At 35.3% G+C, this 27,478-nt stretch overlaps 1 protein-coding gene across 1 annotated transcript; it reads left to right on the forward strand.

Annotated features, from left to right (window-relative positions):
• LOC123533765 (BRCA1-associated protein-like) lies at window positions 1-27,478 on the forward strand. The gene is made up of 16 exons (XM_053520230.1): window positions 1-59; window positions 650-784; window positions 2,917-3,090; window positions 5,488-5,833; window positions 9,681-9,791; window positions 11,869-11,947; window positions 12,428-12,541; window positions 12,988-13,053; window positions 14,002-14,084; window positions 15,211-15,286; window positions 17,632-17,699; window positions 19,376-19,556; window positions 20,621-20,710; window positions 21,765-21,878; window positions 22,500-22,646; window positions 23,403-27,478. The coding sequence occupies exons 2-16, from the start codon at window positions 709-711 to the stop codon at window positions 23,577-23,579; spliced, it is 1,902 nt and encodes a 633-aa protein (XP_053376205.1). The 5' UTR covers window positions 1-59; window positions 650-708; the 3' UTR covers window positions 23,580-27,478.

Below are 27,478 nucleotides of genomic sequence, written 5' to 3' on the forward strand. Positions count from 1 at the left end.
TATAGCATCACAAATAGGTGATGTTTATCTTCCGGTTGAAGTCGAAAGAAGAATTTAATTATACTGGGTATACCAATTACCGTGAGTCTTAAATTCAGTGGACTCTATTTATAACAAAATGATTGTTTGAAAGGATAATTTTTATTCTGTTTAATTAATTTATATTTTAGCTTAAGACTTTTGGCAAAAAATCGTCAAAACCCCAGGAAAAAGTTCCACTACTGTCATTCAAAGAACAGAGGTGGAGAATTTTAGCATTTTCTGGCATATACCTATTACCGTGAATTTCAACTTTCAATCTAAAGAAGTTGTTAAATTGATCTAAGACAAAGAAAGCATTTCTATTTTACAATGGGCCAAACTAAATATGAAAAAGATATGGCAGAAATAAGCAAGTTTAATGAAAATTTGTGGAGAAAAATTGCAAAGATTAACCATAATGACCAGTCACTTAGCTAAATTCCTTAACTTCTGAGATCAGTGTGAAATAAAAAGAAAGACATTCCAATTTTCAAAAATAGTTTTGCTAAAAATCTGAGCACATTGAGCATTAATAATGAGAGAAAAATTGTAAAGCAATTTTCTTGTTAAGTGTCAAAACAGGACATTCGCGGTAATATGTATATCCCGGTAATTGGTATATTCAGTATATCATTTCAAACTGTGTCTTTGTTAATCACATTATGTTGTAAACCCAACGGTTTACAAATGACAGTCGCACTACTAAACATCCGTTTTGAAATCTGCGAACCGTGTGAAACAGTCCCAAACATTGAATTTAGTGGTGAATATTTCGTAATTTTGTTATCTGATGTCTGTGTCAGATGAGGACTCCGACTAGTCTTGAGTTTTATTCAAGCAAGCTAGTCCAACTTGTGGCATAATTATCACTTTCATTTCTGTCTGATGTAAATTTCAAACTCTGTCTAATAACAGGCGTAATTGTTCATGATATACATATAGTCTAAATAATGAGACCTCGGGCAGACCGATTTTACATTTTGATATTTTACGTTGTCTACCTAGAGGTCTCTACCAGAAACAATCAAAACTGTGGTGGAAACTGTGGTCAATTGAAATTACAATTTATCAGTAGTCACGATTTTTCTTTAGCCCTAACTGCTTACCTGTTGTTTTAAATCATAAATAGTAAATAAAAACATAAGAACAGGACATATTTATCAAGAATTTCTGTTGTAAAAAATTTAAACCTCTAACGTTTAAATCGTCTTCATGTAATGGCGGTCGGAGGCGTGACCAATGAAAACGCTTCGTGTAGTAATGGGTTTACCGGTGATCGGCCATTTTCCAATATGTAGTACACTCGTGTTAAACCGTGGCAATTTTTTAACTGCCATAGTTTGAATTTTTCTCAAGAAATCTCGGTAATATATACATCATTGAAAAGGAAAAATTACAGGCTTTCTGTGTATGTATTTCTTTTTTTTATCCGTTGCATTATTATAACATAATTCCCGCCCAACGGATTCCATTGGGTGTTACTTACGCAAAGAAGAGGACAGTGCTACCACATTCTTTACCTTTTCTGGTTTGTACTCGGAGGCGGATATCGACAAGTCAAAATAATATAACGATATTCAACTCTCGAGTACAATTATTTGGACTAGATATACATAATAATTTCTTACATAAATTTGTTGCCAGGTTGCAACTTACAACTTAATACAAGATACAAGAATCTTTATTTTGAGTCGGTGTTTTAAACATATAACAGTAGCATTTTGCTATTTTCTGACTATTTTAATTGGAAGTGTCTGGCTGTCCTGTAACCGGACACCTAGCCTGAATTTTAGTCATCTGGTGAGGGGAGGCCCAAAGCCTATCCGCTAGGGTTTTCTAGGCCGTCCAGTAATCAATTCATTTTTGAATTATTTATTTTTCTGTTAAATATTGTGCGTACGCTGCGCCACTTGTCATCGCCAAATGGCGATCATTTTACAAAAGAAAAAAATCGAAAAATGTCGAGAGAAATTGTGATTATTTTAGAATGAAGCTGCATTGATTTTTCACACTGTAATTTTTATTTTCTCTGATCATTTTAATCACCATAAATTACGATAAAAAAAAACCCTGTTAAATTTAGATATTTCTTTTAGCTAATTTGGGCATAATTTAAAACGAAACCTGTTGGCAGAAATTGAGGAATCTATACCAAACAAAACAGAGGCTGGTAAATTTCCACAGTGGTTTGGAAAAAATATGAATGGCGCACCAAAAAATTGCGTTGGTGGGCCTTTGGTGCGCCAAAAAATCTAACAATCAAACCCGAAAACGATCGCTTGTGTGCCGGTCTTCCACGGTAGATAGACATACCTTAAGGGGAGATCACTGCGACGGATTTGAAAAAATAACGTGTCGTGATAATTGCACCATCATTGTATCAAAATGGCGACTGCAACGTTCGGAAAAGCGATTCTGCATGAATTTTTCATTACTTCTGCCCCTAAGAAAATGAACCAGACTTTAGTTACACCGGGGAAAGATACAAATAACAATGATAAATTGAACAAAAGCGACGATTCAACTATAAATTTAGATTTAATTTCATGGAATAAAATTTTGTCAGTATTTCATTTATAATTTTGAAAAATTATGGCAAACAATGGATTACAGGCTTGACAGGTGGAGGTGGGGGATGTTAGTTTCACTTTTGCCTATCGTTCATTGGTAATTCCATTACTGAACAAGTGCTTTGTGAGTGAGAATCGACAGTTGTTGCCGGAAATTGTCAAAGGTAGTGCTAAGATTCACTGGAGATTTAAAAATCAAATCTATTAACTCAATGAATATGAACTTGAAGAACAATTATTTTAATACAGGTACAAAGTAAAACACAACCGACCTCGACCAGAACTAATGCTGTAATTTAAATAGTGATTATATATCATATTTCAGCAAAAGGTTTGATAGTGCCTGCAGACAAGTCCGCTGGCAGGGCAAGCTACGCCTCTGTTGTTCAAGAAGACACACCACCACCTACACCTGACGAGGAGAGAGAACTGGGTTTGAACGATTACCGTGGCTGTCGGAAACCACATGACATACAGATTGAGACTTACAACTGTAAAGGTGTTTAAATTTTAGAACAAATCTTTATAATTTTTACAGAATATCCTCTTGTAACCCTTGGAAGAAGTGGGAATGTAACTATTGTTTTGATCTGTTGGTCAGTTCATCCATTGGTAGACACTGGTTTCCGATTAAAAAAAAGAACACTTTGGCCGATAGTAGTCAGACTTCATAGGTGATAGAATGGTTGCAGGTTGTCAATGGATGACCCCAATTGCTTTGCGTGTCAGTACATATAGGTCAATAGTCCAGGTCACAAATTTTGAGACTGAAAATTGTCTCTGATCAATATCAGGAGAAAGTTGTTGTTTGGTCTTACAGTATAGCTGCCAAACTTCATGGGATGGTTGTGTATTGTCACTTGATGACGCCTAAAGCTTTTGGTCAAGGTCACAGTAACTTCTAGACTAAAAACAGTTTCAGGTTGTTAACAAGAGAATGTATTGTCCTAGGATTGTAAAATTTCAAAGAATGACAGTAGGTGATTCCTACTCATTTGGGGGTCAGTAGGTCAAGGTCACGATGACCTTGATACTGTAAATGGTTTTCTGTGACAGTGTCAATACCTTGAGAATGCAAAGGCCTATGTCTGAATTTGTCAGTCATGGTAATAAAATGATAATTTTATGTGGTCATTAGATGAGTCTAATTGCTTTGTGGTTGGTCAAAGGACAAGGTCACAGGGGTCTTGAGACTGAAATGATCTGGAGAATGCTTGGGCCAATGGTAGTCAAACTTGGTAATAAATGATGATTTTGTGTGGAAACAGTTTCTTATTAATACTGGAGAAAACTTGGACTTACAGTAGTCAAATTTCAAAGGATAATTGCATGTGGTCACTAGATGACTTCTTTGCATTTGAGATAAGGAGGTCAAATGTCAAGGTCACAGTGACATTGAAACTAAATTCGAAGTTTGACCAATAGCTTGAGAAAGTCAGTCAAACTATCTTCATGGTGTCATTATAGATAACCTGTGTAATTTTTCAAGTCAGAAGCCTGAAGGTCAAGTTCCTAGTGACTAAAATGGCTCAAGAATGCTTGAGTCTTTGGCCATCAAGCTTTTTGTCATGAAATTCTGTGGAAAGGGGACCATTAGGTGAAAGATGAAGTCACAGAATACTTGAGACTGAAAATTGCACACCCTGTTACCTGACAGTTCATCATTGTGGGCAGACATGTGTTACAGACAACACTGTTAAACCTACCTTAAAATTAACCATCATTTTTAGCTCATCTGATTTTTTGAAAAAAAATGATGAGTTATTGTCATCACTTGATCGGCGTCGGCATCGGCGTTGCCTGGTTAAGTTTTATGTTTAGGTCAGCTTTTCTCCTAAACTATCAAAGTTATTGCTTTGAAACTTGGAACACTTGTTCACCATCATAAGCTGACCCTGTACAGCAAGAAACATAACTCTATCCTGCTTTTTGCAAGATTTATGGCCCCTTTTGTACTTAGAAAATATCAGATTTCTTGGTTAAGTTTTATGTTTAGGTCAACTTTTCTCCTAAACTATCAAAGCTATTGCTTTGAAACTTGCAACACTTGTTCACCATCATAAGCTAACACTGTACATCAAGAAACATAACTCCATCCTGCTTTTTGCAAGAATTATTGCCCCTTTTGGACTTAGAAAATCAGTTTTCTTGGTTGAGTATTATGTTTAAGTCAGCTTTTCTCATAAACTATCAAAGCTATTGCTTTAAAACTTGCAACAGTTTTTCACCATCATAAGCGGATGCTGTACATCACTTGTTCACCATCATAAGCTGACCCTGTACAGCAAGAAACATAACTCCATCCTGCTTTTTGCAAGATTTATGGCCCCTTTTGTACTTAGAAAATATCAGATTTCTTGGTTAAGTTTTATGTTTAGGTCAACTTTTCTCCTAAACTATCAAAGCTATTGCTTTGAAACTTGCAACACTTTTTCACCATCATAAGCTAACACTGTACATCAAGAAACATAACTCCATCCTGCTTTTTGCAAGAATTATGGCCCCTTTTGGACTTAGAAAATCAGTTTTCTTGGTTGAGTATTATGTTTAAGTCAGCTTTTCTCATAAACTATCAAAGCTATTGCTTTGAAACTTGCAGCTGTTGTTCATCATCATAAGTTGACTCTGCACATCAAGAAACATAACTCCATCCTGCTTTTTGCAAGAATTATGGCCCTTTTTGGACTTAAAAAATCATAGGTAGGACAACTTTTCTATTATACAAAAAAATCAGATGAGCGTCAGCACCCGCAAGGCGATGCTCTTGTTTAAAATAGGTTTTTTGGGTAGCAGAAAGCAGACTCTCAGATTTGACAGCATTGTATGTGGTTGAAATATATAATCATATATTCACAGTCTGTTGAAAATTAAGCCATATAATCTTTTCTATTTTTAGATTTTGACCTCTCTGGAATAGAAGCGTTTTTGGAAGGAAGTCCTATTTCAATGACCTCTAACTTTGAATCAGAGGTCGATGTTGGTGAATTAAAGAGTGGCACAAGGGAGTCATCCATTAAAGAAAATGATACCCATAAACTAGATGACATTGACCAGGAACACAAAGAACTGACACAGAATGCTGTAGCTGACTTTGAGAATGTCTGTGACAAGCAGATGTATGATAGTGGTGTAAGACCTAAATCTCAGAGCCCTACACCCAAAGGATTATCTGCAATTCACTTCTATTCTGGTAACCCTACTGTGGAGAAGGTGAAGGGAATTCTACATATTTACAAGGATAAGTGAGTAAAACTTGTAAATATATCTGCAAAAAGTTGATTTCATTTATTCAGTGTTCCCATTCACGTACTTGTTTATGTAAAACAATTATGCAAATCACTGAAAAAACATACAGATTTTAAAACTAAGTGTTCTGCATGAACTGCTTAAATTTTTCGGTACCTTGTCTGAATAATAAATAAAGAAGTTAACTCTGAAATAGCTTAATTTCTTTATTTTAATTTCAACTGAAGCTAAATAAAGGGTTATATCTGTGATTCCAAACAATTTTATTTTATGCTTGCACCCCCAATTTTCACAGAAAACCCCCAAAATTTAAAATTGGTCAGTCATAGGGGGTGCAAAAAAGCCCTCAGAGAAAAAAAGGGAACACTTACTATTGAGGCATATGGTATTACAAGTATTGAATTCTATTATATATACACACATATGGCTCACAAGTAGTAAACTGTATTTATGGCTCACAAGTAGTAAACTGTATTTTATAGACACCGTCTTATAAATAGTAAATTTTATTATAAATGAAACAAAGTCAGTAGCTATGCCTTTGGATTGCAAGTGGGAATGTTTGATTTTAAATAGCAATGGCATTTTAACTTTCTATAGTTTCAAAGTTTGTCTAAAATCTCAGTATCCTAGATAAAGTAGTGATTGTCAGTATGCTGAGAAGATGTTAGGTTGTCATTAACCATTTTAGAATACTGTGAAATCATAGTGTTCATAAAAAAATCATGGTTTTTGCCAAAATGGATATCCCTCAGGGATACAAATTCTTGATTACAATTTTTGAACATAAAATATTGTTTGTTTGGATTTAATTCTGTGGATTGAACTGAAATCCATGAGTAATTTTGTCCACCATAAAATTGTAATGTTATTTTAAAATGAAATTATTTTACAACAATAATAATTGTTACAAAAATATACAAATAAACAAAAGTACAGTCAGTAGTAGCTGAAAGTTTCAATTTTGTGAATACTTTAAAACATTACAGATATTTAAAATAAAATTTACTTTGGTAATATTGTGGTGCTATGCTACTAAACAAATTAAGATAATTATGTCTCCCCCAGGAGACATATTGTTTTTGCCCTGTCCGTCCGTCCGTCTGTCCGTCCGTCCTTCCGTCCGTCCGTACGTCACACTTCATTTCCGAGCAATAACTGGAGAACCATTTGTCCTAGAACCTTCAAACTTTATAGGGTTGTAGGGCTGCTGGAGTAGACGACCCCTATTATTTTTGGGGTCACTCTGTCAAAGGTCAAGGTCACAGGGGCCTGAACATTGAAAACCATTTCCGGTCAATAACTAGAGAACCACTTGACCCAGAATGTTTAAACTTCATAGGATGATTGGTCATGAAGCGTAGATGACCCCTATTGATTTTGGGGTCACTCCGTCAAAGGTCAAGGTCACAGGGGCCTGAACATTGAAAACCATTTCCGATCAATAACTAGAGAACCACTTGACCCAGAATGTTGAAACTTCATAGGATGATTGGTCATGAAGAGTAGATGACCCCTAATGATTTTGGGGTCACTCCGTCAAAGGTCAAGGTCACAGGGACCTGAACATTGAAAACCATTTCCGATCAATAACTGGAGAACCACTTGACCCAGAATATTGAAACTTCATAGGATGATTGGTCATGAAGAGGAGACATATTGTTTTTGCCCTGTCCGTCCGTCCGTCCTTCCGTCCGTCCGTCCATCCGTCCGTACGTACGTCACACTTCATTTCCGAGCAATAACTGGAGAACCATTTGACCTAGAACCTTCAAACTTTATAGGGTTGTAGGGCTGCTGGAGTAGACGACCCCCGTTTGTTTTTGGGGTCACTCCGTCAAAGGTCAAGGTCACAGGGGCCTGAACTTTGAAAACCATTTCCGATCAATAACTGGAGAACCACTTGACCCAGAATGTTGAAACTTCATAGGAAGATTGATCATGAAGAGTAGATGACCCCTATTGATTTTGGGGTCACTCCGTCAAAGGTCAAGGTCACAGGGGCCTGAACATTGAAAACCATTTCCGATCAATAACTGGAGAACCACTTGACCCAGAATGTTGAAACTTCATAGGATGATTGATCATGAAGAGTAGATGACCCCTATTGATTTTGGGGTCACTCCATCAAAGGTCAAGGTCACAGGGGCCTGAACATTGAAAACCATTTCTGATCAGTAACTTGAGAACCACTTGACCCAGAATGTTGAAACTTAATAGGATGATTAATCATGCAGAGTAGATGACCCCTAACGATTTTGGGGTCACTCCATCAAAGGTCAAGGCCACAGGGGCCTGAACATTGAAAACCATTTCTGGTCAGTAACTTGAGAACCACTTGACCCAGAATGATGAAACTTCATAGGATGATTGGTCATGCAGAGTAGATGACCCCTAACGATTTTGGGATCACTCTGTTAAAGGTCAAGGCCACAGGGGCCTGAACATGGAAAACCATTTCCAATCAATAACTTGAGAACCTCTCGACCCAGAATGTTGAAACTTCATAGGATGATTGTTCATACAGAGTAAATGACCCCTATTGTTTTTGGGGTCACTCCGTTAAAGGTCAAGGTCACAGGGGCCTGAACATTGATAACCAGTTCCGATCAATAACTTGAGAACCACTTGACCCAGAATGTTGAAACTTCATAGGATGATTGAACATGCAGAGTAGATGACCCCTATTGATTTTGGAGTCAGTCAATTAAAGGTCAAGGTCACAGTGGCCTGTTCATGTAAAATCATTTTTGGAAATAACTTGAGAACCACTTGACCTACAATGTTGAAACTTAATAGGATGATTGGACATGCAGAGTAGATGACCCCTATTTATTTTGAGGTCACTTGATCAAAGGTCAAGGTCACAGGAGCCTGAACAGTGACTTGAGAACCACTAGGCCAAGAGTGTTGAAATTTAGCGGGATGACTGGACATGCCAAGTAGATGATCCCTATTGCAGCCAACCATCAGTGTCTCTTTGACTTTCGCTCCTGACCCCTATTGACTTCTTGCCTATAGGACTTTGCATTTGGGGAGACATGCGCTTTTTTACAAAAGCATTTTCTAGTTCAATATTAGAGGAAGAGTTGTTGGTTAAAGATAGCTTGCATTATCTGGTGTCACTTATCAAACTGAATGTAATTTTGTAAGATCAACTCACTATTGAGGCTCCATTTGGTTTATGAACAGTTGCTACATAAATTATGTATTGGGCCTTTTTCTAAACTTTTAATCTAAAAAATTAATAGTGATTTACAATTGTACTAAGTGATGTTTTTCGAACAGTCAGAATTTTTGTCCCTTGGTATCGGAAACAACATCTCGAACAGTTACTCACTGCTTCTCAGCCTCTGGCAGTAGTGTTCATATCTCAGGAAAATGATGTTTACTGTTCTTTAAAGACCGCCTTGGTAGCCTAGTGGTAGAGCGTCCACTTCGAGTGCGGGAGGTCGTGGGTTCGATCCCCGGCCGCGTCATACCTAAGACGTAAAAAATGGTACTAGTAGCATCCTCGCTTTGTGCTCAGCATTAAGAGGATAGTGCTAGGACTGGTCAGCCCGGTGTCAGTATAATGTGACTGGGTGGGGTATCATGCCACGTGTCTACGGCGTGATATTCCAGTGAGGCAGCACTATAAAGTTGGGCATTGTGCTCACTGCTACAAGTAGACACCGTCGTTTATATGACTGAAAAATTGTTGAAAAAGACGTTAAACCTGAACACACACACACACACACATACTTTAAATATCAATGAAGTAACTGTGTACCATTGTAAAGTTTTATGAACATTAAGAAGATGGCTTTGTGATATGAAACAGTCTCATATTTTATATTTCAGTCATTTAACGAGCCTGTCAGATGAGACACAGAGGAGTGAGCTGATCTGTATGTTAGCTGTTCCTGCTAAATATACCATTCACGATCTGCTCAAGTTCAATGGACCTTGTTTGTAAGTTTAAACTGTTTTACCTAAATGAGCTTAAATATTGATCGTCAGGTTTATATTGCAGGTACAAAGTACATGATGTATAAATCATGTATAATTTTAACTGCAGGGCTGGTATAGAGTACATTATGTATAAATCTTGTATAATTTTAACTGCAGGGCTGGTATAGAGTACATTATGTATAAATCATGTATAATTTTAACTGCAGGGCTGGTATACAGTACATTATGTATAAATCATGTATAATTTTAACTGCAGGGCTGGTATAGAGTACATTATGTATAAATATTGTATAATTTTAACTGCAGGGCTCATATAGAGTACATTATGTATAAATCATGTATAATTTTAACTGCAGGGCTGGTACAGAGTACATTATGTATAAATCATGTATAATTTTAACTGCAGGGCTGGTAGAGAGTACATGATGTATAAATCATGTATAATTTTAACTGCAGGGCTGGTAGAGAGTACATGATGTATAAATCATGTATAATTTTAACTGCAGGGCTGGTACAGAGTACATGATGTATAAATCTTGTATAATTTTAACTACAGGGCTGGTACAGAGTACATGATGTATAAATCTTGTATAATTTTAACTGCAGGGCTGGTATAGAGTACATTACATATGTATAAATCTTGTATAATTTTAACTGCAGGGCTGGTAGAGAGTACATGATGTATAAATCATGTATAATTTTAACTGCAGGGCTGGTACAGAGTACATTATGTATAAATCTTGTATAATTTTAACTGCAGGGCAGGTACAGAGTACATTATGTATAAATCTTGTATAATTTTAACTGCAGGGCTGGTACAGAGTACATGATGTATAAATCATGTATAATTTTAACTGCAGGGCTGGTATAGAGTACATTACATATGTATAAATCTTGTATAATTTTAATTGCAGGGCTGGTACAGAGTACATGATGTATAAATCTTGTATAATTTTAACTGCAGGGCAGGTACAGAGTACTTGATGTATAAATCTTGTATAATTTCAACTGCAGGGCTGGTACAGAGTAAATGATGTATAAATCTTGTATCATTTGAACTGCAGGGCTGGTACAGAGTACATGATGTATAAATCTTGTATAATTTCAACTGCAGGGCTGGTACAGAGTAAATGATGTATAAATCTTGTATAATTTTAATTGCAGGGCTGGTATAGAGTACATTACATATGTATAAATCTTGTATAATTTTAATTGCAGGGCTGGTACAGAGTACATGATGTATAAATCTTGTATAATTTTAACTGCAGGGCTGGTACAGAGTACATGATGTATAAATCTTGTATAATTTCAACTGCAGGGCTGGTACAGAGTACATGATGTATAAATCTTGTATAATTTCAACTGCAGGGCTGGTACAGAGTAAATGATGTATAAATCTTGTATCATTTGAACTGCAGGGCTGGTACAGAGTACATAATGTATAAATCATGTATAATTTTAACTACAGGGCTGGTACAGAGTACATGATGTATAAATCATGTATAATTTTAACTGCAGGGCTGGTACAGAGTACATGATGTATAAATCTTTTATAATTTTATTTATTTATTTGTTTTGTTGGGTTTAATGTCACACCAACACAATTATAGGTCATATGGCGACTTTCCAACTTTGATGGTGGAGGAAGACCCCAGGTGCCCATCTGCGCATTATTTCATCACGAGCAGGCACCTTGGTAGAACCACCGACCTTGTATAACTAACTGCAGGGCTGGTACAGGGTACATGATGTATAAATCTTGTATAACTTTAACTGCAGGGCTGGTACAGGGTACATGATGTATAAATCTTGTATAACTTTAACTGCAGGGCTGGTACAGGGTACATGATGTATAAATCTTGTATAACTTTAACTGCAGGGCTGGTACAGGGTACATGATGTATAAATCTTGTATAACTTTAACTGCAGGGCTGGTACAGAGAACATGATATATATAAAGCATGTATGGTATTTACCACAGGGCTTGCTTGTATAGAGCACATTTTGTGTAAATTATAATGCAGGACTGGTGTAGAGCACATGATGTATATTATCATATATATTATTTTTACTGCAGGGCTGGTATAGAGTATATGAGGATAATCAGAGATGGTTCTCCAAACCAGTACATGGTGCTTGTCAAGTTTAGAAATCAGGTTTGTTAGTTGTTTTTATTTTATTTGATTTATTTATCAAATTTTATTCAAGCTACACTCTGTAACAGTTCTGTTTTGTTTGTCTGCTTTTGTGGGTAAATGAATGAATTTGTCTAATGTAAAATGAAAACCTTTGTCTCTAGTGAGTGGTTCTTTTAGGCTAGATTTTTGGGTCTTTCATTGTATCGACAGTCGTAAATATATGTTTTCATTGCTCATCAAAGGCCAGGAGACTTTCTAGTCTATATTATAGAGGTAGATGTGAGGAGCCTTTCTAGATAGGCAGGCACCTGTAAACCAGCTGGAAGGTTTCATGGCATGAAAAAAATCAGCACAGGCATGGATAAAAATGCAATGGTGATGTGCAAATGATTTTTATTGAATGATATTGATTATTTTTAAGATTCTTTGGTATGATAATGTACTCATTCCTCTATGTGATATGTATATTGTATCTCAGTATTTGCTGAAATTTTGCAGAAGTTTGCTGACGAGTATTATACAGCATATAACAACACAACATTCAACAGTATAGAGACAGATATTTGTCATCTTGTGTATGTTGGTAGAGTTGAAATGCTGAAGGAATCTGAGGTCAGTTTGTTAGACATTGTGAATCAAAGCAGTGTCAGCCTATGAAAAAGTATTTGTTGTTTGATTATTCAGGTAAAATATCTTTAGTATTTTGTACAAAATTTTTCCCTTGAAACATCTTTGAATATAAGACAGTATTACACATCATTCCTCCTTGGTGTTAATTGAGAGTCATCACAGTATCTCAAAAGAACCAGGGTTATATCATATTTAGAAGTAAATGCACTGTGAAACCGTTGAATTTTATTGACATGAAATTCTGTGGTTTTGGTCAAAATGACTATTTCAAGGGGTTTTGAATCCACGAAATTACATTTTTGTGGATAAAATGAATGGGAATTTTATATGGAATTCATGTTACTTTTAACTGGTTTTACAAAAGTAAAGACTACAAACATTGGACCCTCATGAATGTTAATGCTTTCATAGTATGTTTTTTTTTCTAGAATGCATGCATGCCGGTACCAGGAATGACAGAGCTGCCAAACTGTCCTGTGTGTCTGGAAAGAATGGTAAAATGATCTGTAATTGTAAATGTTGCTGCCAATCTTGGAACATTTGTTTCATTGTCAGTTTGAAGGGTGTTACTGTAACTGCCAGTGTTGTGTAAAGTCATAAAAAGTCTACCAGTGGTTTTATAAAAAATAAAAACTTGTGTGTAATTAAATGTTCAGGATTCTTTGATATATGTTACTAGATCATAATGTAGACACACATGAATGGATAATTCAAAATTGAATTCAAAGTACCCCTGCAAGACTTGTACACATGTTCTATAGCCCTATTGAAATTTATGAAAGCCATTAGGGTTTTGAAGTTGGGTATTTAAGGTACTTCTGCATGTTTGGTTAGAAATTTTTTCTGCAATGTAGAATTTGATTAAACTCTGATTTTTCAAAACTTCTGAATATACCTAGAAAATTCAGTAAATAAAAAAGATAGGGTCGTGTGCTTGATTTTTTGCTAGACTGATTTGAAAAAATTAGACCTCACGCAGTTTTTCATAATGGAAGTCTATGGGGAAATCATAACTTTTCATGAATAGAAATTTTTCTACAATGTAGAATTTAATGAAACTTCCCACAGTTGTAAATAAGCATATGGCCTATGATGTGGGGAAATAAAATGTATAGGTCCATGTGCTTAATTTTGAGATATTTGACCTTGATTAAAGTGAACCGCGCTTTTCAGCTTATTTTAAGACATTATTTTGAAGTTTTAATGTGTCAGATGTTTTGATATCATATTTTAACTTTAGAAAGACAGTAACAGTGCTATTGTAATAAATTTACTCATAGGTTGCTGTTAATTCATAATATGATTTTTGTTTCGGTACGCCGAATCCAGGCTTTATTCCAAGTTTTCCAGATAAATGACGTTACGCTATCACTTCCGGTTTACCAAGCATGTAGAACTACCTTAAAACTATTTTATTCATGTATTTTGTAACTGTGTTACAGGATGAATCAGTAGATGGGATATTGACCATATTGTGCAATCATGCCTTCCATATGGAGTGTTTGGATAAGTGGGGAGACACAAGGTAAGTAGATAAAGCTGTTTACTTAGATATTCTTTTCTATGAGTAAAGAATCTGATACTTTTATGATTTGGGACTGTGTCTTTTTACAGGAGTAAATTTGTGCAGGAAAAAAAAAAACCTATAAAGGATACTGTAATATCAGACATTTTTGTGTGACCAAAAGTTTTCAAATGTGTAGACTCATTATTTTGCAAGGTTGACTCTTCACATAAACTGTCGGAATTTGTCTTTGAGTAATTGAATTCAACTTCCTGCTGGGACTAATGTTTGCGAAATAAATACAAAATACTATATCAGTAAAATTTAGTACCTCACAGTTTTTTAGCTCACCTGAGCACGAAGTGCTTGGGGTGAGCTATTCTGATCGCTCACTGTCTGGCGACCGACTGACATTTTTCCTTCAAAGAACATCTTCTGTGAAACCATGTGGTGGAAGTTGATGAAACTTGGCCCAGATGTTCCCTGGGTAGTGCTATTTCAAATTTGTTCAAATGGTTCCGTTAGGTTGCACATAGGAGCCGCCAGAGCTAAAAATAGAACAGTCTTCAAATGACATCTCCCTTAAACCGCTGGTTTGATTTCAAAATAATCTCACACAAATGGTCCTTATGTAACCCTGTCAAGATTGTTCAAATTATTATTCATCAAAAAACATGGCCTTCAGGGGGTGTGGACACTTTTCCCAATATGTATATAGTGGAAACTTTAAAAAAAATTCTTGTATGAAACTGCTGGCCAAATTTTGAAATAATTTCACACAAATGGTCCTTGTAAGACCCAGTATATTGGAAACTTATGAAATTATTGTCAGAAACATCAGGTCCAATTTTAGAATAATTTTACACAAATGTTCCTTGTGAGACCCTTTACGAAGATTGTACAAATAATTCTGTTTCATCAAAAAGCATTGCCACTAGGAAGTGTGGTCACTGTACCCCTTAGTAATGTAGTGGAAACTTGAAAAAATCTTCACTTGATATGTTGTCATATCACATCATTCCCCAAATGTCTTACCCCACATCTGCCCCGACTCCCACCTCAACACACACACAGTACCTGCCTGTATTTATTTAGTTGAAACTTTTAGCTGTTCAAGCAAGCGACTAAACTGTTTGTCTGTTTGCAGTTGTCCTGTGTGTAGATACTGTCAAACACCTGAAGAAGCAGCAGACAATAGATGTATGAAGTGTGGCTCACAAGAGGTTAGTATTTTTGTCTTATACATAAAAGATTTATTTTTTGCACAATTTTAGCACATCTAAACCAAATATTCTGGGTGAGCAATTAGTTTTGGTAAATGGTCAAGTGGTCCTGGTGTTCACAATTTTACATAATTATCTTTTTTTCTGAAATGACTGGTCACCAAACTTGGTCTGTAGCATCCTGGCAAGGTCCTCTCTCAATTTTGTTAAAACGGTTCTACTTACTCGAGGGCCTGTAAAGGGGCATCATAGCTATAAATAGAACAAACCTTTTAAAGACTTCTCATGAAACACTGGATGGATCTTTGTTAAACCTGGTCTTTAGGGTCATTATAAGGTTCTAGAGCTAAATATAGAACTACCTTTAATGGACACTTTCTCATTAAATGCTTGTTGGTTCCTAAGCAAACTTTCAGTATTCAGTAATTATCATTCAGTATAATCAGTAATTGTCAATATAAAGTCTTCTTCCAAATGCATTCAATAGGGGAGTTTGGTCCCAATTAGGGGCCACTAGAGCTAAAAATAGAATTTTTTTTTAAACAACTCCTGAACTGCTAGATGAATCTTCATCAGTCTTGTCGTGTAGCATCATTATAAGGTCTTCTCCAAAATTCGTATAAATGGGGACACTCTGCCTGCATTAGGAGTCACTAGTCTAAGAGCTATTAGTAGAAACACCTTTAAACAACTTCCTCTCATCAGCTGCTTAATGGATTTTCATCAAACTTGGTCTGTAACATAATTAGGCCTGTGAGGTCCTTTTCCTCTTCCAGCTTTGTTCAGATGGGGTGCTTGGTCCCTTTAAGGGGCCAGTAGAGCCAAAAAATAGAAATATCTTTAAAGAGCTTCTTTTCATGAACCGCTGGATGGATCTTAATCAGACTTGGTATTCAGGATCATTATGAGGTTTTCTCCAAAATTGTTCGAATAGGTATGCTTGGACACTTCAAGGGGCCACTTGAGCTAAAGATATAAACACCTGCAAACGACCTCCTAATGAACCTCTTTTTGGATTTTCATCAAGCTTGGTCTGTAGCATTATTGTAAGGTCTTCTTTAGAGTTGGCCCCTTTTAGATGCAGCTGGATGTTAAAAATAGAAATACTTACAAACAACTGCTTCTCATGAACCATTAGATGGATCTTGATTAAGTTTGCTCTGTAGCATAGTTTTGCTCTTTTAGGGGTTGCCAGAGTCAAAGATAGGAAAACATTTAAACCGCTCCCATTTTCGTGGCAGCTATAGCTAAAAATAGAAACACTTTTAAATGACTTCATCTCATGAAGCTTTTGATAGATCCACATGAGACTGTGTCATTAGCATCAGTATTAAGTCTTTCCTCAGATTAGTTCAAATGGGGGCACTCAACTCTTTTTTTAGGGACCAATAGAACTAAAAATAGAATTACCTTTTAACAATTTCTTCTCATGAACTGCTTGATGGATTTTTACCAAACTTGGTCTGTAGCATCATTATAAGGGTCTTGTATACATTTGTTCAAATGTGGTTGCTCAGCCGTTAAAAGGGCTGCTGGATTTGAAAATAGACATACATGTACCTTTGAATGACTTCTTTTCATGATCTGCTTCATGGGTCTTCATCAAACTTGGTTTGTGGCATCATTGTAAAGTCCTCTTCCAGATTTATTCAGATGGAGGCGCTATGCCCCTTTTAATGGTCGTTTGAGCTAAACATAGAGGACATCCTTTAAATGACTTCTTCTCATGAACTGCTTGGTAAACTTTCATGAAGCTTGGTTTATAGCCTTATTGTAAGGTTTTAGGGGCCACTTGTTTGTGCCATTTATGATTCAGTGTGTCATACCTATATTCAAGATGAAACTGTTAAGGGCAGGTGAGCGACTTTGGGCTACTGTGGCCATTTTGTCTTAATTTGCCAAAAGATACAGACATAATTTATTTTCTGTCTGTTGTAGTTTTTAGCTTTATTGTTTTAAGAAGAAATATTCTAATCATCGAGTTGTTTACATTGGTGTCATACCTTTGTTAAAGTTTTGCCAGCATAATTATGGCCAAGTTAGATAACTCTTGGTTGAATTTGATTCAAATTATGGCCCGTTTTCAAAATTCAGTGTAAAATTTTGCATGCAACTGTCACGCTGTACATGTCTTGTTATACTATATGTTTATCATATTTTTTTATTCAGGGTCAGAATAATAAGGTCATGACTCATCTAATTTGATAAACTGGCCATTCTTTAAAATAATTCTTTTACTGTATATGCTACTCTTAGACATTAAACTGATTGTTTGATCTCTGTCTTATGTTCTTCTTTTTGTTTTGAATAAAATTGTCAGTATGTGTTACTGTTTATGTTTTCAGAGTTTATGGATTTGTCTAATTTGTGGAAACATTGGCTGTGGTCGGTATGTCGGGCTGCATGCGTTCAGGTTTGTTACAATGTTGTTTTTTTTGTCTGAAAGATGCTGCAATATCATACCTGAGGGACAAATTTTCCTACATTTTGTGTTTGTATCAATCTATTAAATAAAGTAAATTGCCAAATTTATTTGATCAAAATTCAAGATTCAAGAAAAATTGTCTGCAAGAAGTGGTTGTTTGGTTTTTAGCTCGACTATTCGAAGAATAAGTAGAGCTATCCTACTCACCACGGCGTCGGCGTCGGCGTCACACCTTGGTTAAGTTTTCCGTACCAGTCCACATCTTGACAAAGTCTTTTGAGATAAAGCTTTGAAACTTTCAACACTTATTTACCATCATCATGGCCAGTTATAGGCAAGAGCACATAACTCCATCAAGGATTTTGGCTGAATTATGGCCCCTTTAGACTTAGAAATCATTGTTAAGTTTTTCGTACCAGTTCATATTTTGACAAAGTCTTTTGAGATAAAGCTTTGAAACTTTCAACACTTGTTTACCATCACCATGGCCAGTTATAGGTAAGAGTACGTAACTCCATCAGGGATTTTGGACTGAATTATGGCCCCTTTCGACTTAGAAATCTTGGTTAAGTTTTTCGTACCAGTTCATATTTAGACAAAGTCTTTTGAGATAAAGCTTTGAAACTTTCAACTCTTGTTTACCATCACCATGTCCAGTTATAGGCAAGAGCACATAACTCCATCGAGGATTTTGGCTGAATTATGGCCCTTTTTGACTTAGAAATCTGGGTTAATATTTCGTACCAGTTCATATTTTGACAAAGTCTTTTGAGATAAAGCTTTGAAACTTTCAACACTTGTTTACCATCACCATGTCCAGTCATAGGCAAGAGAACATAACTCCGTCAAAGATTTTGGCTGAATTATGGCCCCTTTTGACTTAGAAATCTTGGTTAAGTTTTTCGTACCAGTTCATATTTTTTGTAAAGTGTTTGACATATGGCTTTTAAACTTTTATCACTTGTTTAGTATAATAGTCTCTATCTGTAGGAAAGAGAACATAACTCTGTCATCTATTTTGGCTGAATTATGGCCCTTTTTGGACTTTGAAATTGGTTCTGTTTTCATACAAGTCCATGTTTTGTCAAAACTATTTGACATATGGCTTTTAAACTTTGAACACTTGTTTATCATTATGATTTCCATCTGTAGGCAAGAGTACATAACTATTTTGGCTGAATTATGGCCGTTTTTGGACTTTGAAATTGGCTCATATATTGCCATTTAGTGCAAGACTTATCGAAATCAAAGTAATACAGGAACATTGTTTGTCTAATCTATCTATTTCTTTTGTCTGAATATCCGTGGAAATATTTTGACCCCATTCTTCAATCAGTTCTTCGAATAGTCAATCACGCTGTCATCAGACAGCTCTTGTTATGACAGCAAAATTATATGATATCATAATTCAGTTAAATACTACTCCGTTAAGCAGCTATGACAATTTAATCAGCTATAAATCACAAAACATGAATAAGGTAATTATATATCAAATTATGAAAAATAGTGATGTAAAAAATAACCAGTCCATGGTAATTTAGGGAGTATAAAAAGGTGGAAAGTGGGAGGCAAAGTGCTGTGTTGTAGAGGTTTGAAGCTATGTTGTAAATTTGTAGATTATTTCATATTTTTTCTACTTTCATGTGACTGTTCTGTATTTCCAGACATTTTCAAGAGACCCATCATACCTATGCTATGGAGTTAGGTAACAATAAAGTGTGGGACTATATTGGTGATAACTATGTACATAGGCTGGTGCAGAATAAATCTGATGGTAAATTGGTGCGAGTTGATGAAGGAGGAAATCCTGTACAAGATGAAAAAATGGATGCTTTAAATTTAGAGGTATATAGACTAGTAGTAATTAAATATTTGTAGTAAATAGCATCATCTGCAAAATGTTGAAGCCCTCAATTCAATATTATTGATTTTTTTCTCTTTTTGAGAAAAAAAAACACACACTTAAATTTCTTCTATCCTACATCACTGCAACAGTAGCCAAGTGGTAGAGTGCCTTACCAGTGTTGTACCAAAGATGTGAAAAATGGTACAAGTAGCTTCCTTGCTTAGCATTCAGCATTAAGGGGATGGTTTTAGGACCAGTCAGCCCGGCATCAGTATAATGTGAATGGTGGTGGTATGATATAACATTTCTATGGTATGATACCCAGTGAGGAAGCACTATAAAGTTGGTCATTGTGCTCACTTCTGCAAGTAAATGTTGAAAAAGATGCTAACCTGAGCACACACACCATACACACCCAAATTTTTGCTATGTACATAACAGGGTAGAGATGTATTTCATATTTCAAAGGATAGTTCAGTGTTTCACTGTTTCACTGTCCAGTTCTTACTGAATTTGATGTTTTATTGATACCTTCTAACTATAAAAACAATCTACAAAAGCCTGGAGGTGTGGCTCTTAGAAGATATGGTATATTATTAGCGAAATGCACAAATATAAAGAAAAAATAAAGGTAAAGACTGGCACCTTATATGTATGTACATATACTGGTACATGTAACTGCTGGGCAGCCGCTTTAATCTACCATACAAGTATGTTAGATTATTTTACATCTTGAATTGTGAATGCTGTTTCATTAACATAATGGGTGCCAGTATTTCTGGTAAATTTTCTTAAGGGACTTTAGTTTAAAAGTGTTCTGGTTTAAACTGTAAAAAGTAAATGAGGTTTTAGCATTTGTTTGTAAGATATAGGTGTAGAAGATTTGTTTTACATTTAAACACTACAGATTTTGTCAGTATTTGTGAAAGTAGTGAAGGATTCCTTTTCGTAATTAAGAAATGTAATGGTGAATATTTCTTTTGAGTTTTAATGCAATTGACCAAGACTAAATTCATGGAAATGACATAATGAAGGATTTTTTGAAATTATTTTACAATTTCAGTACACATATTTGTTGACCAATCAACTTGAATCTCAACGCTTGTATTTTGAAGAAAAGATTGAAGAAGTTGAAAAAACAGTATTGGGAAAGGTAATAATGTGACTACAATATGCTTTCAGTAAGACATTTAAAAAGTGGGACACTTACTTATAAATATGTTTAGATTTGTCCATAGCTGCAGCTTTTAGACTACTACTTGAAGTAGTAGGATAAGGTCATTTTTCCACATAACATAGAATAAAGGCGGGACACAGATATGGAAATGAAATTCGTACGTCATACATATAGCAATCCAAATTTAAGATTATAAAGATTGAAGCCTTTTCATCGGATGAAAGATCATAATGTTGACATGAAAGAATTCCAGAATGCCTTAGAATCAGCTTTAAATTTAATATCTTTAAACTGCATATCTTTAATCTCGGGCAAATTTTTTAAAATTAAGGACCTAGAAACATTTAATAGACAAAATGTTATTATGCGGTTATGGAAAATTTCTTTAAAATCTAAATTTACTGTTCACAAAAATGACATCAAAATTGAGATGTTACAATGAACTCCCATTGTGAAAGCTTGTCTGAAGCTCTAATCATTCCAGCAAAAAAAGCAAACAAGCAAACAAGTCTATCTCTCTATACACCTGTAAGATGGGAAGTATTATGGGAACACCACAACAAAAATTGTCCACTCTCCAACTCGAGCTGTTCTTGACTTGGTCAAACTATTTACAGCAGTAATATCAGGGCCAAATAGTTGGATTGTCCATTTGACTTGAGTTATTGCCCTTGAATTACTTTATATTTGTGATAATTGACAGTGTTTGCACTCTGAATTACTTAATATTGCAAAATTTGACAGTGACTGCTCTCTAAATGGCTTTATTATGCAAAATTTGGCAGTGTCTACTCTCTGAATGGCTTGCTTAATATTGAAAAAAAAATTAATGGTGTTTACACTCCGAATTGATTAATATTGCCAAAATTGATGGTGTCCACTCTAACTTGAGCGTATCTTGTCCGATGTTCGCCAAACTTTGAATTTATTATAATCATATCTCAATAAAAAAGCATGTGGATTGCCTAAGTGCCTGTTAACTATGTTTTGAATTCCTTTACAGCTTAACAAGATGTATATTATTGTATAGGTACACTTAGTTGAAGAGGAGAACTTGAATTTAGCGGAGCAGTGTAGTCATTTGCATGTAACACTTGAAGCAGCCAACAAAGAAAAACAACTCTGTGAGAAAAAATGCTCTCATGTAAGTACATGTACATATATATATAACACAAAATGATATTTACAGTTGCGAAGGCAGCAGTTACTAGTACGTGTATGAATATAAATTTTTCTTGTTACAAATCAGTATTACAGGATTGGAATTCTGTTTGCAAATATTTCTATGAAAACACACCTGAAGTAAACAAATAAGGGGTTTGTGGCCGAATGATTAAGCTTTGTGACTTCAAATCATTTGCCCTCCACTGCTGTGGGTTCAAAAGGTTGCTTTGGGTGTGGAATTATTTCATGAGAGGAAGCCATCAGGCTGGATTGCAGAGGGTGGGTGGTTCAACCCAGGTGCCTGCCTGAAATAATGCCCAAAGGAGCAACTAGAGTCTTTTTCCACTGTAAAAAGCTCTAACGTTGTCATATGACCTATAATTGTGATGGTATAGCATTCAATCCAACAAGAAAACAGCTTGAGTAGACAGATTGGAAACTGTTCTGAGGTAATCTGCACCATGTATTTGAGTTTGAGGACCAGTCACAAATCTGAAGCATCTAATCGGTTGATTCTAAACTCAGATTTGAAATTGATCATTTTGCTCTCAAACTCATCATTACCACAGACTATACAAGTTATGGCTTTTTCTATTTCCAGTTACAGACACGATTGAAGAAGGCTTTACATGATCTGCAAGAAGAGAAAGAAATGAACAAATGTTTATTAGAAAATCAACTAGTTTGGCAAAAACGAGTTACCTCCCTTGAAAATGAAATGAAGGACTTCACAGCTGCCAAAGATAAAGTATGCATAAATGTCAGATACACTGACATGTTTATATTTTAACTAACATTTTTAGAATTTTCTTTTATATAAACAAAGAAGGATTTTACCATGTATTGTCTTGTTGATTAGAACACTTTTCGCAAAATGACCTAGTTTTGGCTATTCTGGTTTACTCCCTCGTATTTAAAACTGCATTTTATTCCAGATTAGTATCCCTTCCTGGTGTAATTCGAACGTGTTAGAATGCAAATAGATTTTAGTTTTGCATGCTTTGCAGATAAAACACGGTTCTGAGTTCAGATGCAAAGTAATCTAATCACAAAGGCTGAAGGCCTGGGTGATTAATTACAATGCATCTGAACGAAAAAACAAAGCACACAAAACTAAAATCTATTTCTCAGTTCTAAACCTGCCTAGTTAGCTAATAGGTAGAATACATGACTATGTACCTAGAGGTTGCAAGTCTATCCCTGGGTGAGAAATATTATCAATAAGACGGTTAGACAGAAGAAAGTAACTATATCTTAAGTCATTTATCCTCCACCTGTGATTAATGTTGAGTAGTTGTCATTTACTTTCTACTACAGCACTGTTGACTTTCACAACATATTCTGCATAATCTTGTAATAGTATTATCTAACTTGAGAGTTACTTCCTCAAAATCCCACTTGAATGGGGTTTATGGCTATGATATATATTCAAAAACAATATTATACATTCATAAGTTTTTGCACAGAACTGATGGACTACATGTGAAATGTTTTCTTCATTTAGGAACTGCAAGACTTGAGGGAACAGTTACGTGATGTAATGTTTTATGTAGAAGCCCAAGGTAAACTCCAGCATGCTGAGGGTGTGTCGCAGGAAGAGATTGAAGGAAGTCATGTGATTGTCGGTGCAGCATCCGGCACCTCTACACACAGTCGTAAAGCAAGAAAAAAACAAAGATGAAAACTGAATATATATTATTTACATAGTTACATTACTGTAGTGAAAAGTGTGGGAAATATTTACGTCTTCTGTTGAGCTGGAATAGTGGAGTTAGAAAGACAATGCTAGGTTCCTGTGTTAGGATAAGGAATTCTGAACAATAATGGGAGAGACAGACTTATCATGTGGTATCATCCTTTACCTGTTGTCCATTGTCCATAGTTTTACATTCTAGAGGTTACAATTTTAGACCAGTCATAATGAAACTTTGTCAGACCAGATTAATACTTGGTTATCTAGTGTCAAAAACATTAGATCAGTTCTTAAAAAACTTTGTGAAAATTTTATAATTCCACATTTTCTACTAAATTTAACATGTATAATCAAAACTAGGTAGATAGGTCAAAACTTGAGCATCTTGAGCCCATGATGGTCCCCAGCAACAAAATTCCTGGATTATACAGAACAACCACAGCAGTAATACTTTTAAGGCTTGGCCTTCATCAGTTTATTATGTTCTGGAAAAAAATCGGCATACAGTTAAGTTGCATTACTTATTTACCCAAACATTTTACAAAATATTTTTATTTTGCTATTGGACAATTATTATGCTCCCTTGGCAAAGAGAAGGTATGCTGTTTTGCTCAAATTCTAAAGGCTGGTCTGGTCAATAGACTGTTTGGTCTTGCATTCTTGAACCTATAGTGGTCAAACTTCATAGGACGAATGCCAATGGTCAGAGGTCTCCGTGGCCAAATGGTTGCCCCTCATCGATGTGGGTTCGAGCCTCACTCGGGGCTTTGAACTCTTCATGTGAGGAAGTCATCCAGCTGGCTTACGGAAGGTCGTGGTTCTACCCAGGTGCCCGTGATGAAATAATGCACGGAGGGGTATCTGGGGGTCTTCCTCTACCATCAAAGCTGGAAAGTCGCCATGTGACCTATAATTGTTGGTGCGACATTAAACCCAACAAAATAAAATAAATAAAGAATGCCTGTGGTTAGTACTAAACTCGTATATTTGGGGTCAGTAGGTCAGTACAGTGAACTTGATAATGAAATCAATACTGATTAATAAGTAAAGAACACTTTCTTTCTGCCCTCAAATTTTTAAGGATGCCTTTGGCCAACAGATGGTCCGAATGGTTCTGTAGGTCAGTAGGTCAAAGGGAAATACTACATTGGCCTAGAGTCTGAAAATGGTTTCCCAAAAATAAATGGAGACTGATTGGTCGTTTGATTGCTAATGTTCTTATGATGATTTCCTGTGGTCAGTAGGTAACCCTTGTTCATTAGTTAATTTGTGTCAAGGTCACAGTGACCATGATATTCAAAATGGTTTCTGATCAATGTCTGGAACACTTAGTGTTGTCATAATTTCGAAGGTTATCACAGCAATGAAAATAACATACCCAGCTTCCACTGACAGACCAATTCTTGTTTGTATAAAACATTTTAAAGATAATTTTCTTTTTATAGCCCTGATGGTGTTGTGTTTAATTTTTCTACCAATCACCTCATTGATGTTTTTACCTGATTGTCATTTACACCATTTTATTTTTAGCTCACCTGTCACATAGTGACAAGGTGAGCTTTTGTGATCACCTGTCGTCCGTCGTCAGTCTGTGCGTGCGTACGTCAACAATTTCTTGTTTGCACGATAGTGGTTTTATTTATGATTTTATTTTAACCAAACTTGTTCACAACTTGTATCACCATAAGATCTCGATTCTTTTCTTGAACTGGCCAGATCCCATTATGGGTTCCAGAGTTATGGCCCCTGAAAGGGCCAAAATTAGCTATTTTGACCTTGTCTGCACAATAGCAGCTTTATTTATGATTTGATTTTTACCAAACTTGCGTACAACTTGTATCACCATAATATCTTGGTTCCTTTCTGGAACTGGCCAGATTCCTTTATGGGTTCCAGAGTAATGGCCCCTGAAAGGCCCAAAAATAGCTATTTTGACCTTGTCTGCACAATAGCAGCTTTATTTATGATTTGATTTTTACCAAACTTGCACACAACATGTATCACCATAAGATCTTGGTTCCTTTCTGGAACTGGCAAGATTCCATCATGGGTTCCAGAGTTATGGCCCCTTAAAGATCCGAAATTGGCTATTTTGGCTTTTGCAGCCATATAGAGACTTCATTTATGGTTTTATTTGATACAAACTTCCAAAATATCTTCAACAACAATAAATTTTTGATTCCATGACAAATCAGATCCAGTCGTAGGTTTCAGAGTTATTTTATACCTGATTACCTCCCCTGATTGTAATAAATATGGATTTATATCAGTAAATATTTACAGGACTTATTTGAAATTTCATTATTGTTATTAGTTGGACTAAGACAATCAGGGTAGATACAATGTACTGATTTTTTGTCAAATTACCTCCCTTTATTTCAAATTAAAATGGGTATATCTCCGTAACTAATGAAGATACTGATCTGAAATTTCATTTATGTCAACAGATTTATTTGGCAGATCTTTCTTTTGTTCACTTATAATTTCTTTTTTTAATTACTTCACATTTACTTTACTATAAATAGCTTATTTTTAGTAACTTTTTTATTATTGGCCATAGGGAAAAACGGAGACCACTTTTCTGTGGTACAACATGGATGGTACCTCCAATTTTTAGGTATATTTTGACATATCTATACCTTGTAAGAATTTTTTTTCTTTTTGGTTAAATTTCTTCCCTTTGTTGTTCCTGTCCTTTGGACTTAGATATTTTTTCTGAGGACCTTCTTGTCCTCAAGGGCAGTGATAACAGGTGAGCGATATAGGGCCATCATGGCCCTCTTGTTAATACAGTATATGTCAAGAAAATGTAAGATGGGAATGTTAGTCATACATAATTATTAGGTAATTATCTTATATTTCAGTTCTCACATAGAAATTATGACATGTTTATAAATTCATCCCCATTTTGAATGAGAATAAATGCAATAATGTCATTACATTCAGTTGATTTAAACCAATGATTCTACAAAGTAATGATTATGATTTTTTTTTCCGTGCATGTTTTTAGCTTGTCTGAATTATGAAAAAGATCTACAAGGTATTGTTGTCAATTGATTGTTGGCATTGGTTACAATTTTTGTTTAGGCCCATTTTTACTCAAAACTTTATAAGCTATAGCTTTGAAACTTTGAACATATGTTTATCATCATTAGATGAGTAAGTAGGCCCAGAATTATGGCTCCTTATTTGCTTAGAAAATCATAAATTCTTGGATATGTCCACTTTGCATGATTACTTTAAGAATAATAGCTTTGAAACTGTGTACCCTTGTTTTATTGTCATAAGATGAGTAAGCAGCTCAAGAACCATAATTTTTTTTTCATTTTTTAAGAATTATGGATCTTTTTAACTTTAAAAAGAAAATCAATATTTCTTTGTTGAATACTATAGCTTTGAAACTTTATACATTTGTACATTGTTTTTGTTATCAGAAGGCCAAGAACTGTAACTGTTTTCTTGCATATTGTCTACATAGAACACTTACAGATGAGTGTTGGCATCTGAAGGCAGTTCACTTATTAGCATGTTGTTCTGACATTACTGAGGTCCCTTGTCTGTAACTAACTTTAGCTGTGACTATGAGTTCGTAATTTTAAGTCAGTGTACATCTTGCACACCATAGTATTTGTGTCACACAGTTGTCATATATGAACCATGGATTAGCATTGTGAGCAGTTAAAGAAATATGGTACCCCTGTGGGATTATAATTTTCATAATTATGTTCATCCTCTCAAGAATATTTGAGACACTGCTCTATATTGTTGATGTATTGATGTGAATATGTATTTGTTATGTTAAAATGCTCTTTATATTTTAATTTATCTATGTTGTATTTATAATACAAGATTTGTTTCTTAATGAAAAATAAATGATATTTATGAAA

The sequence above is a fragment of the Mercenaria mercenaria genome, chromosome 12, assembly GCF_021730395.1.
Source record: "Mercenaria mercenaria strain notata chromosome 12, MADL_Memer_1, whole genome shotgun sequence".
Lineage (NCBI taxonomy): Eukaryota > Metazoa > Mollusca > Bivalvia > Venerida > Veneridae > Mercenaria > Mercenaria mercenaria.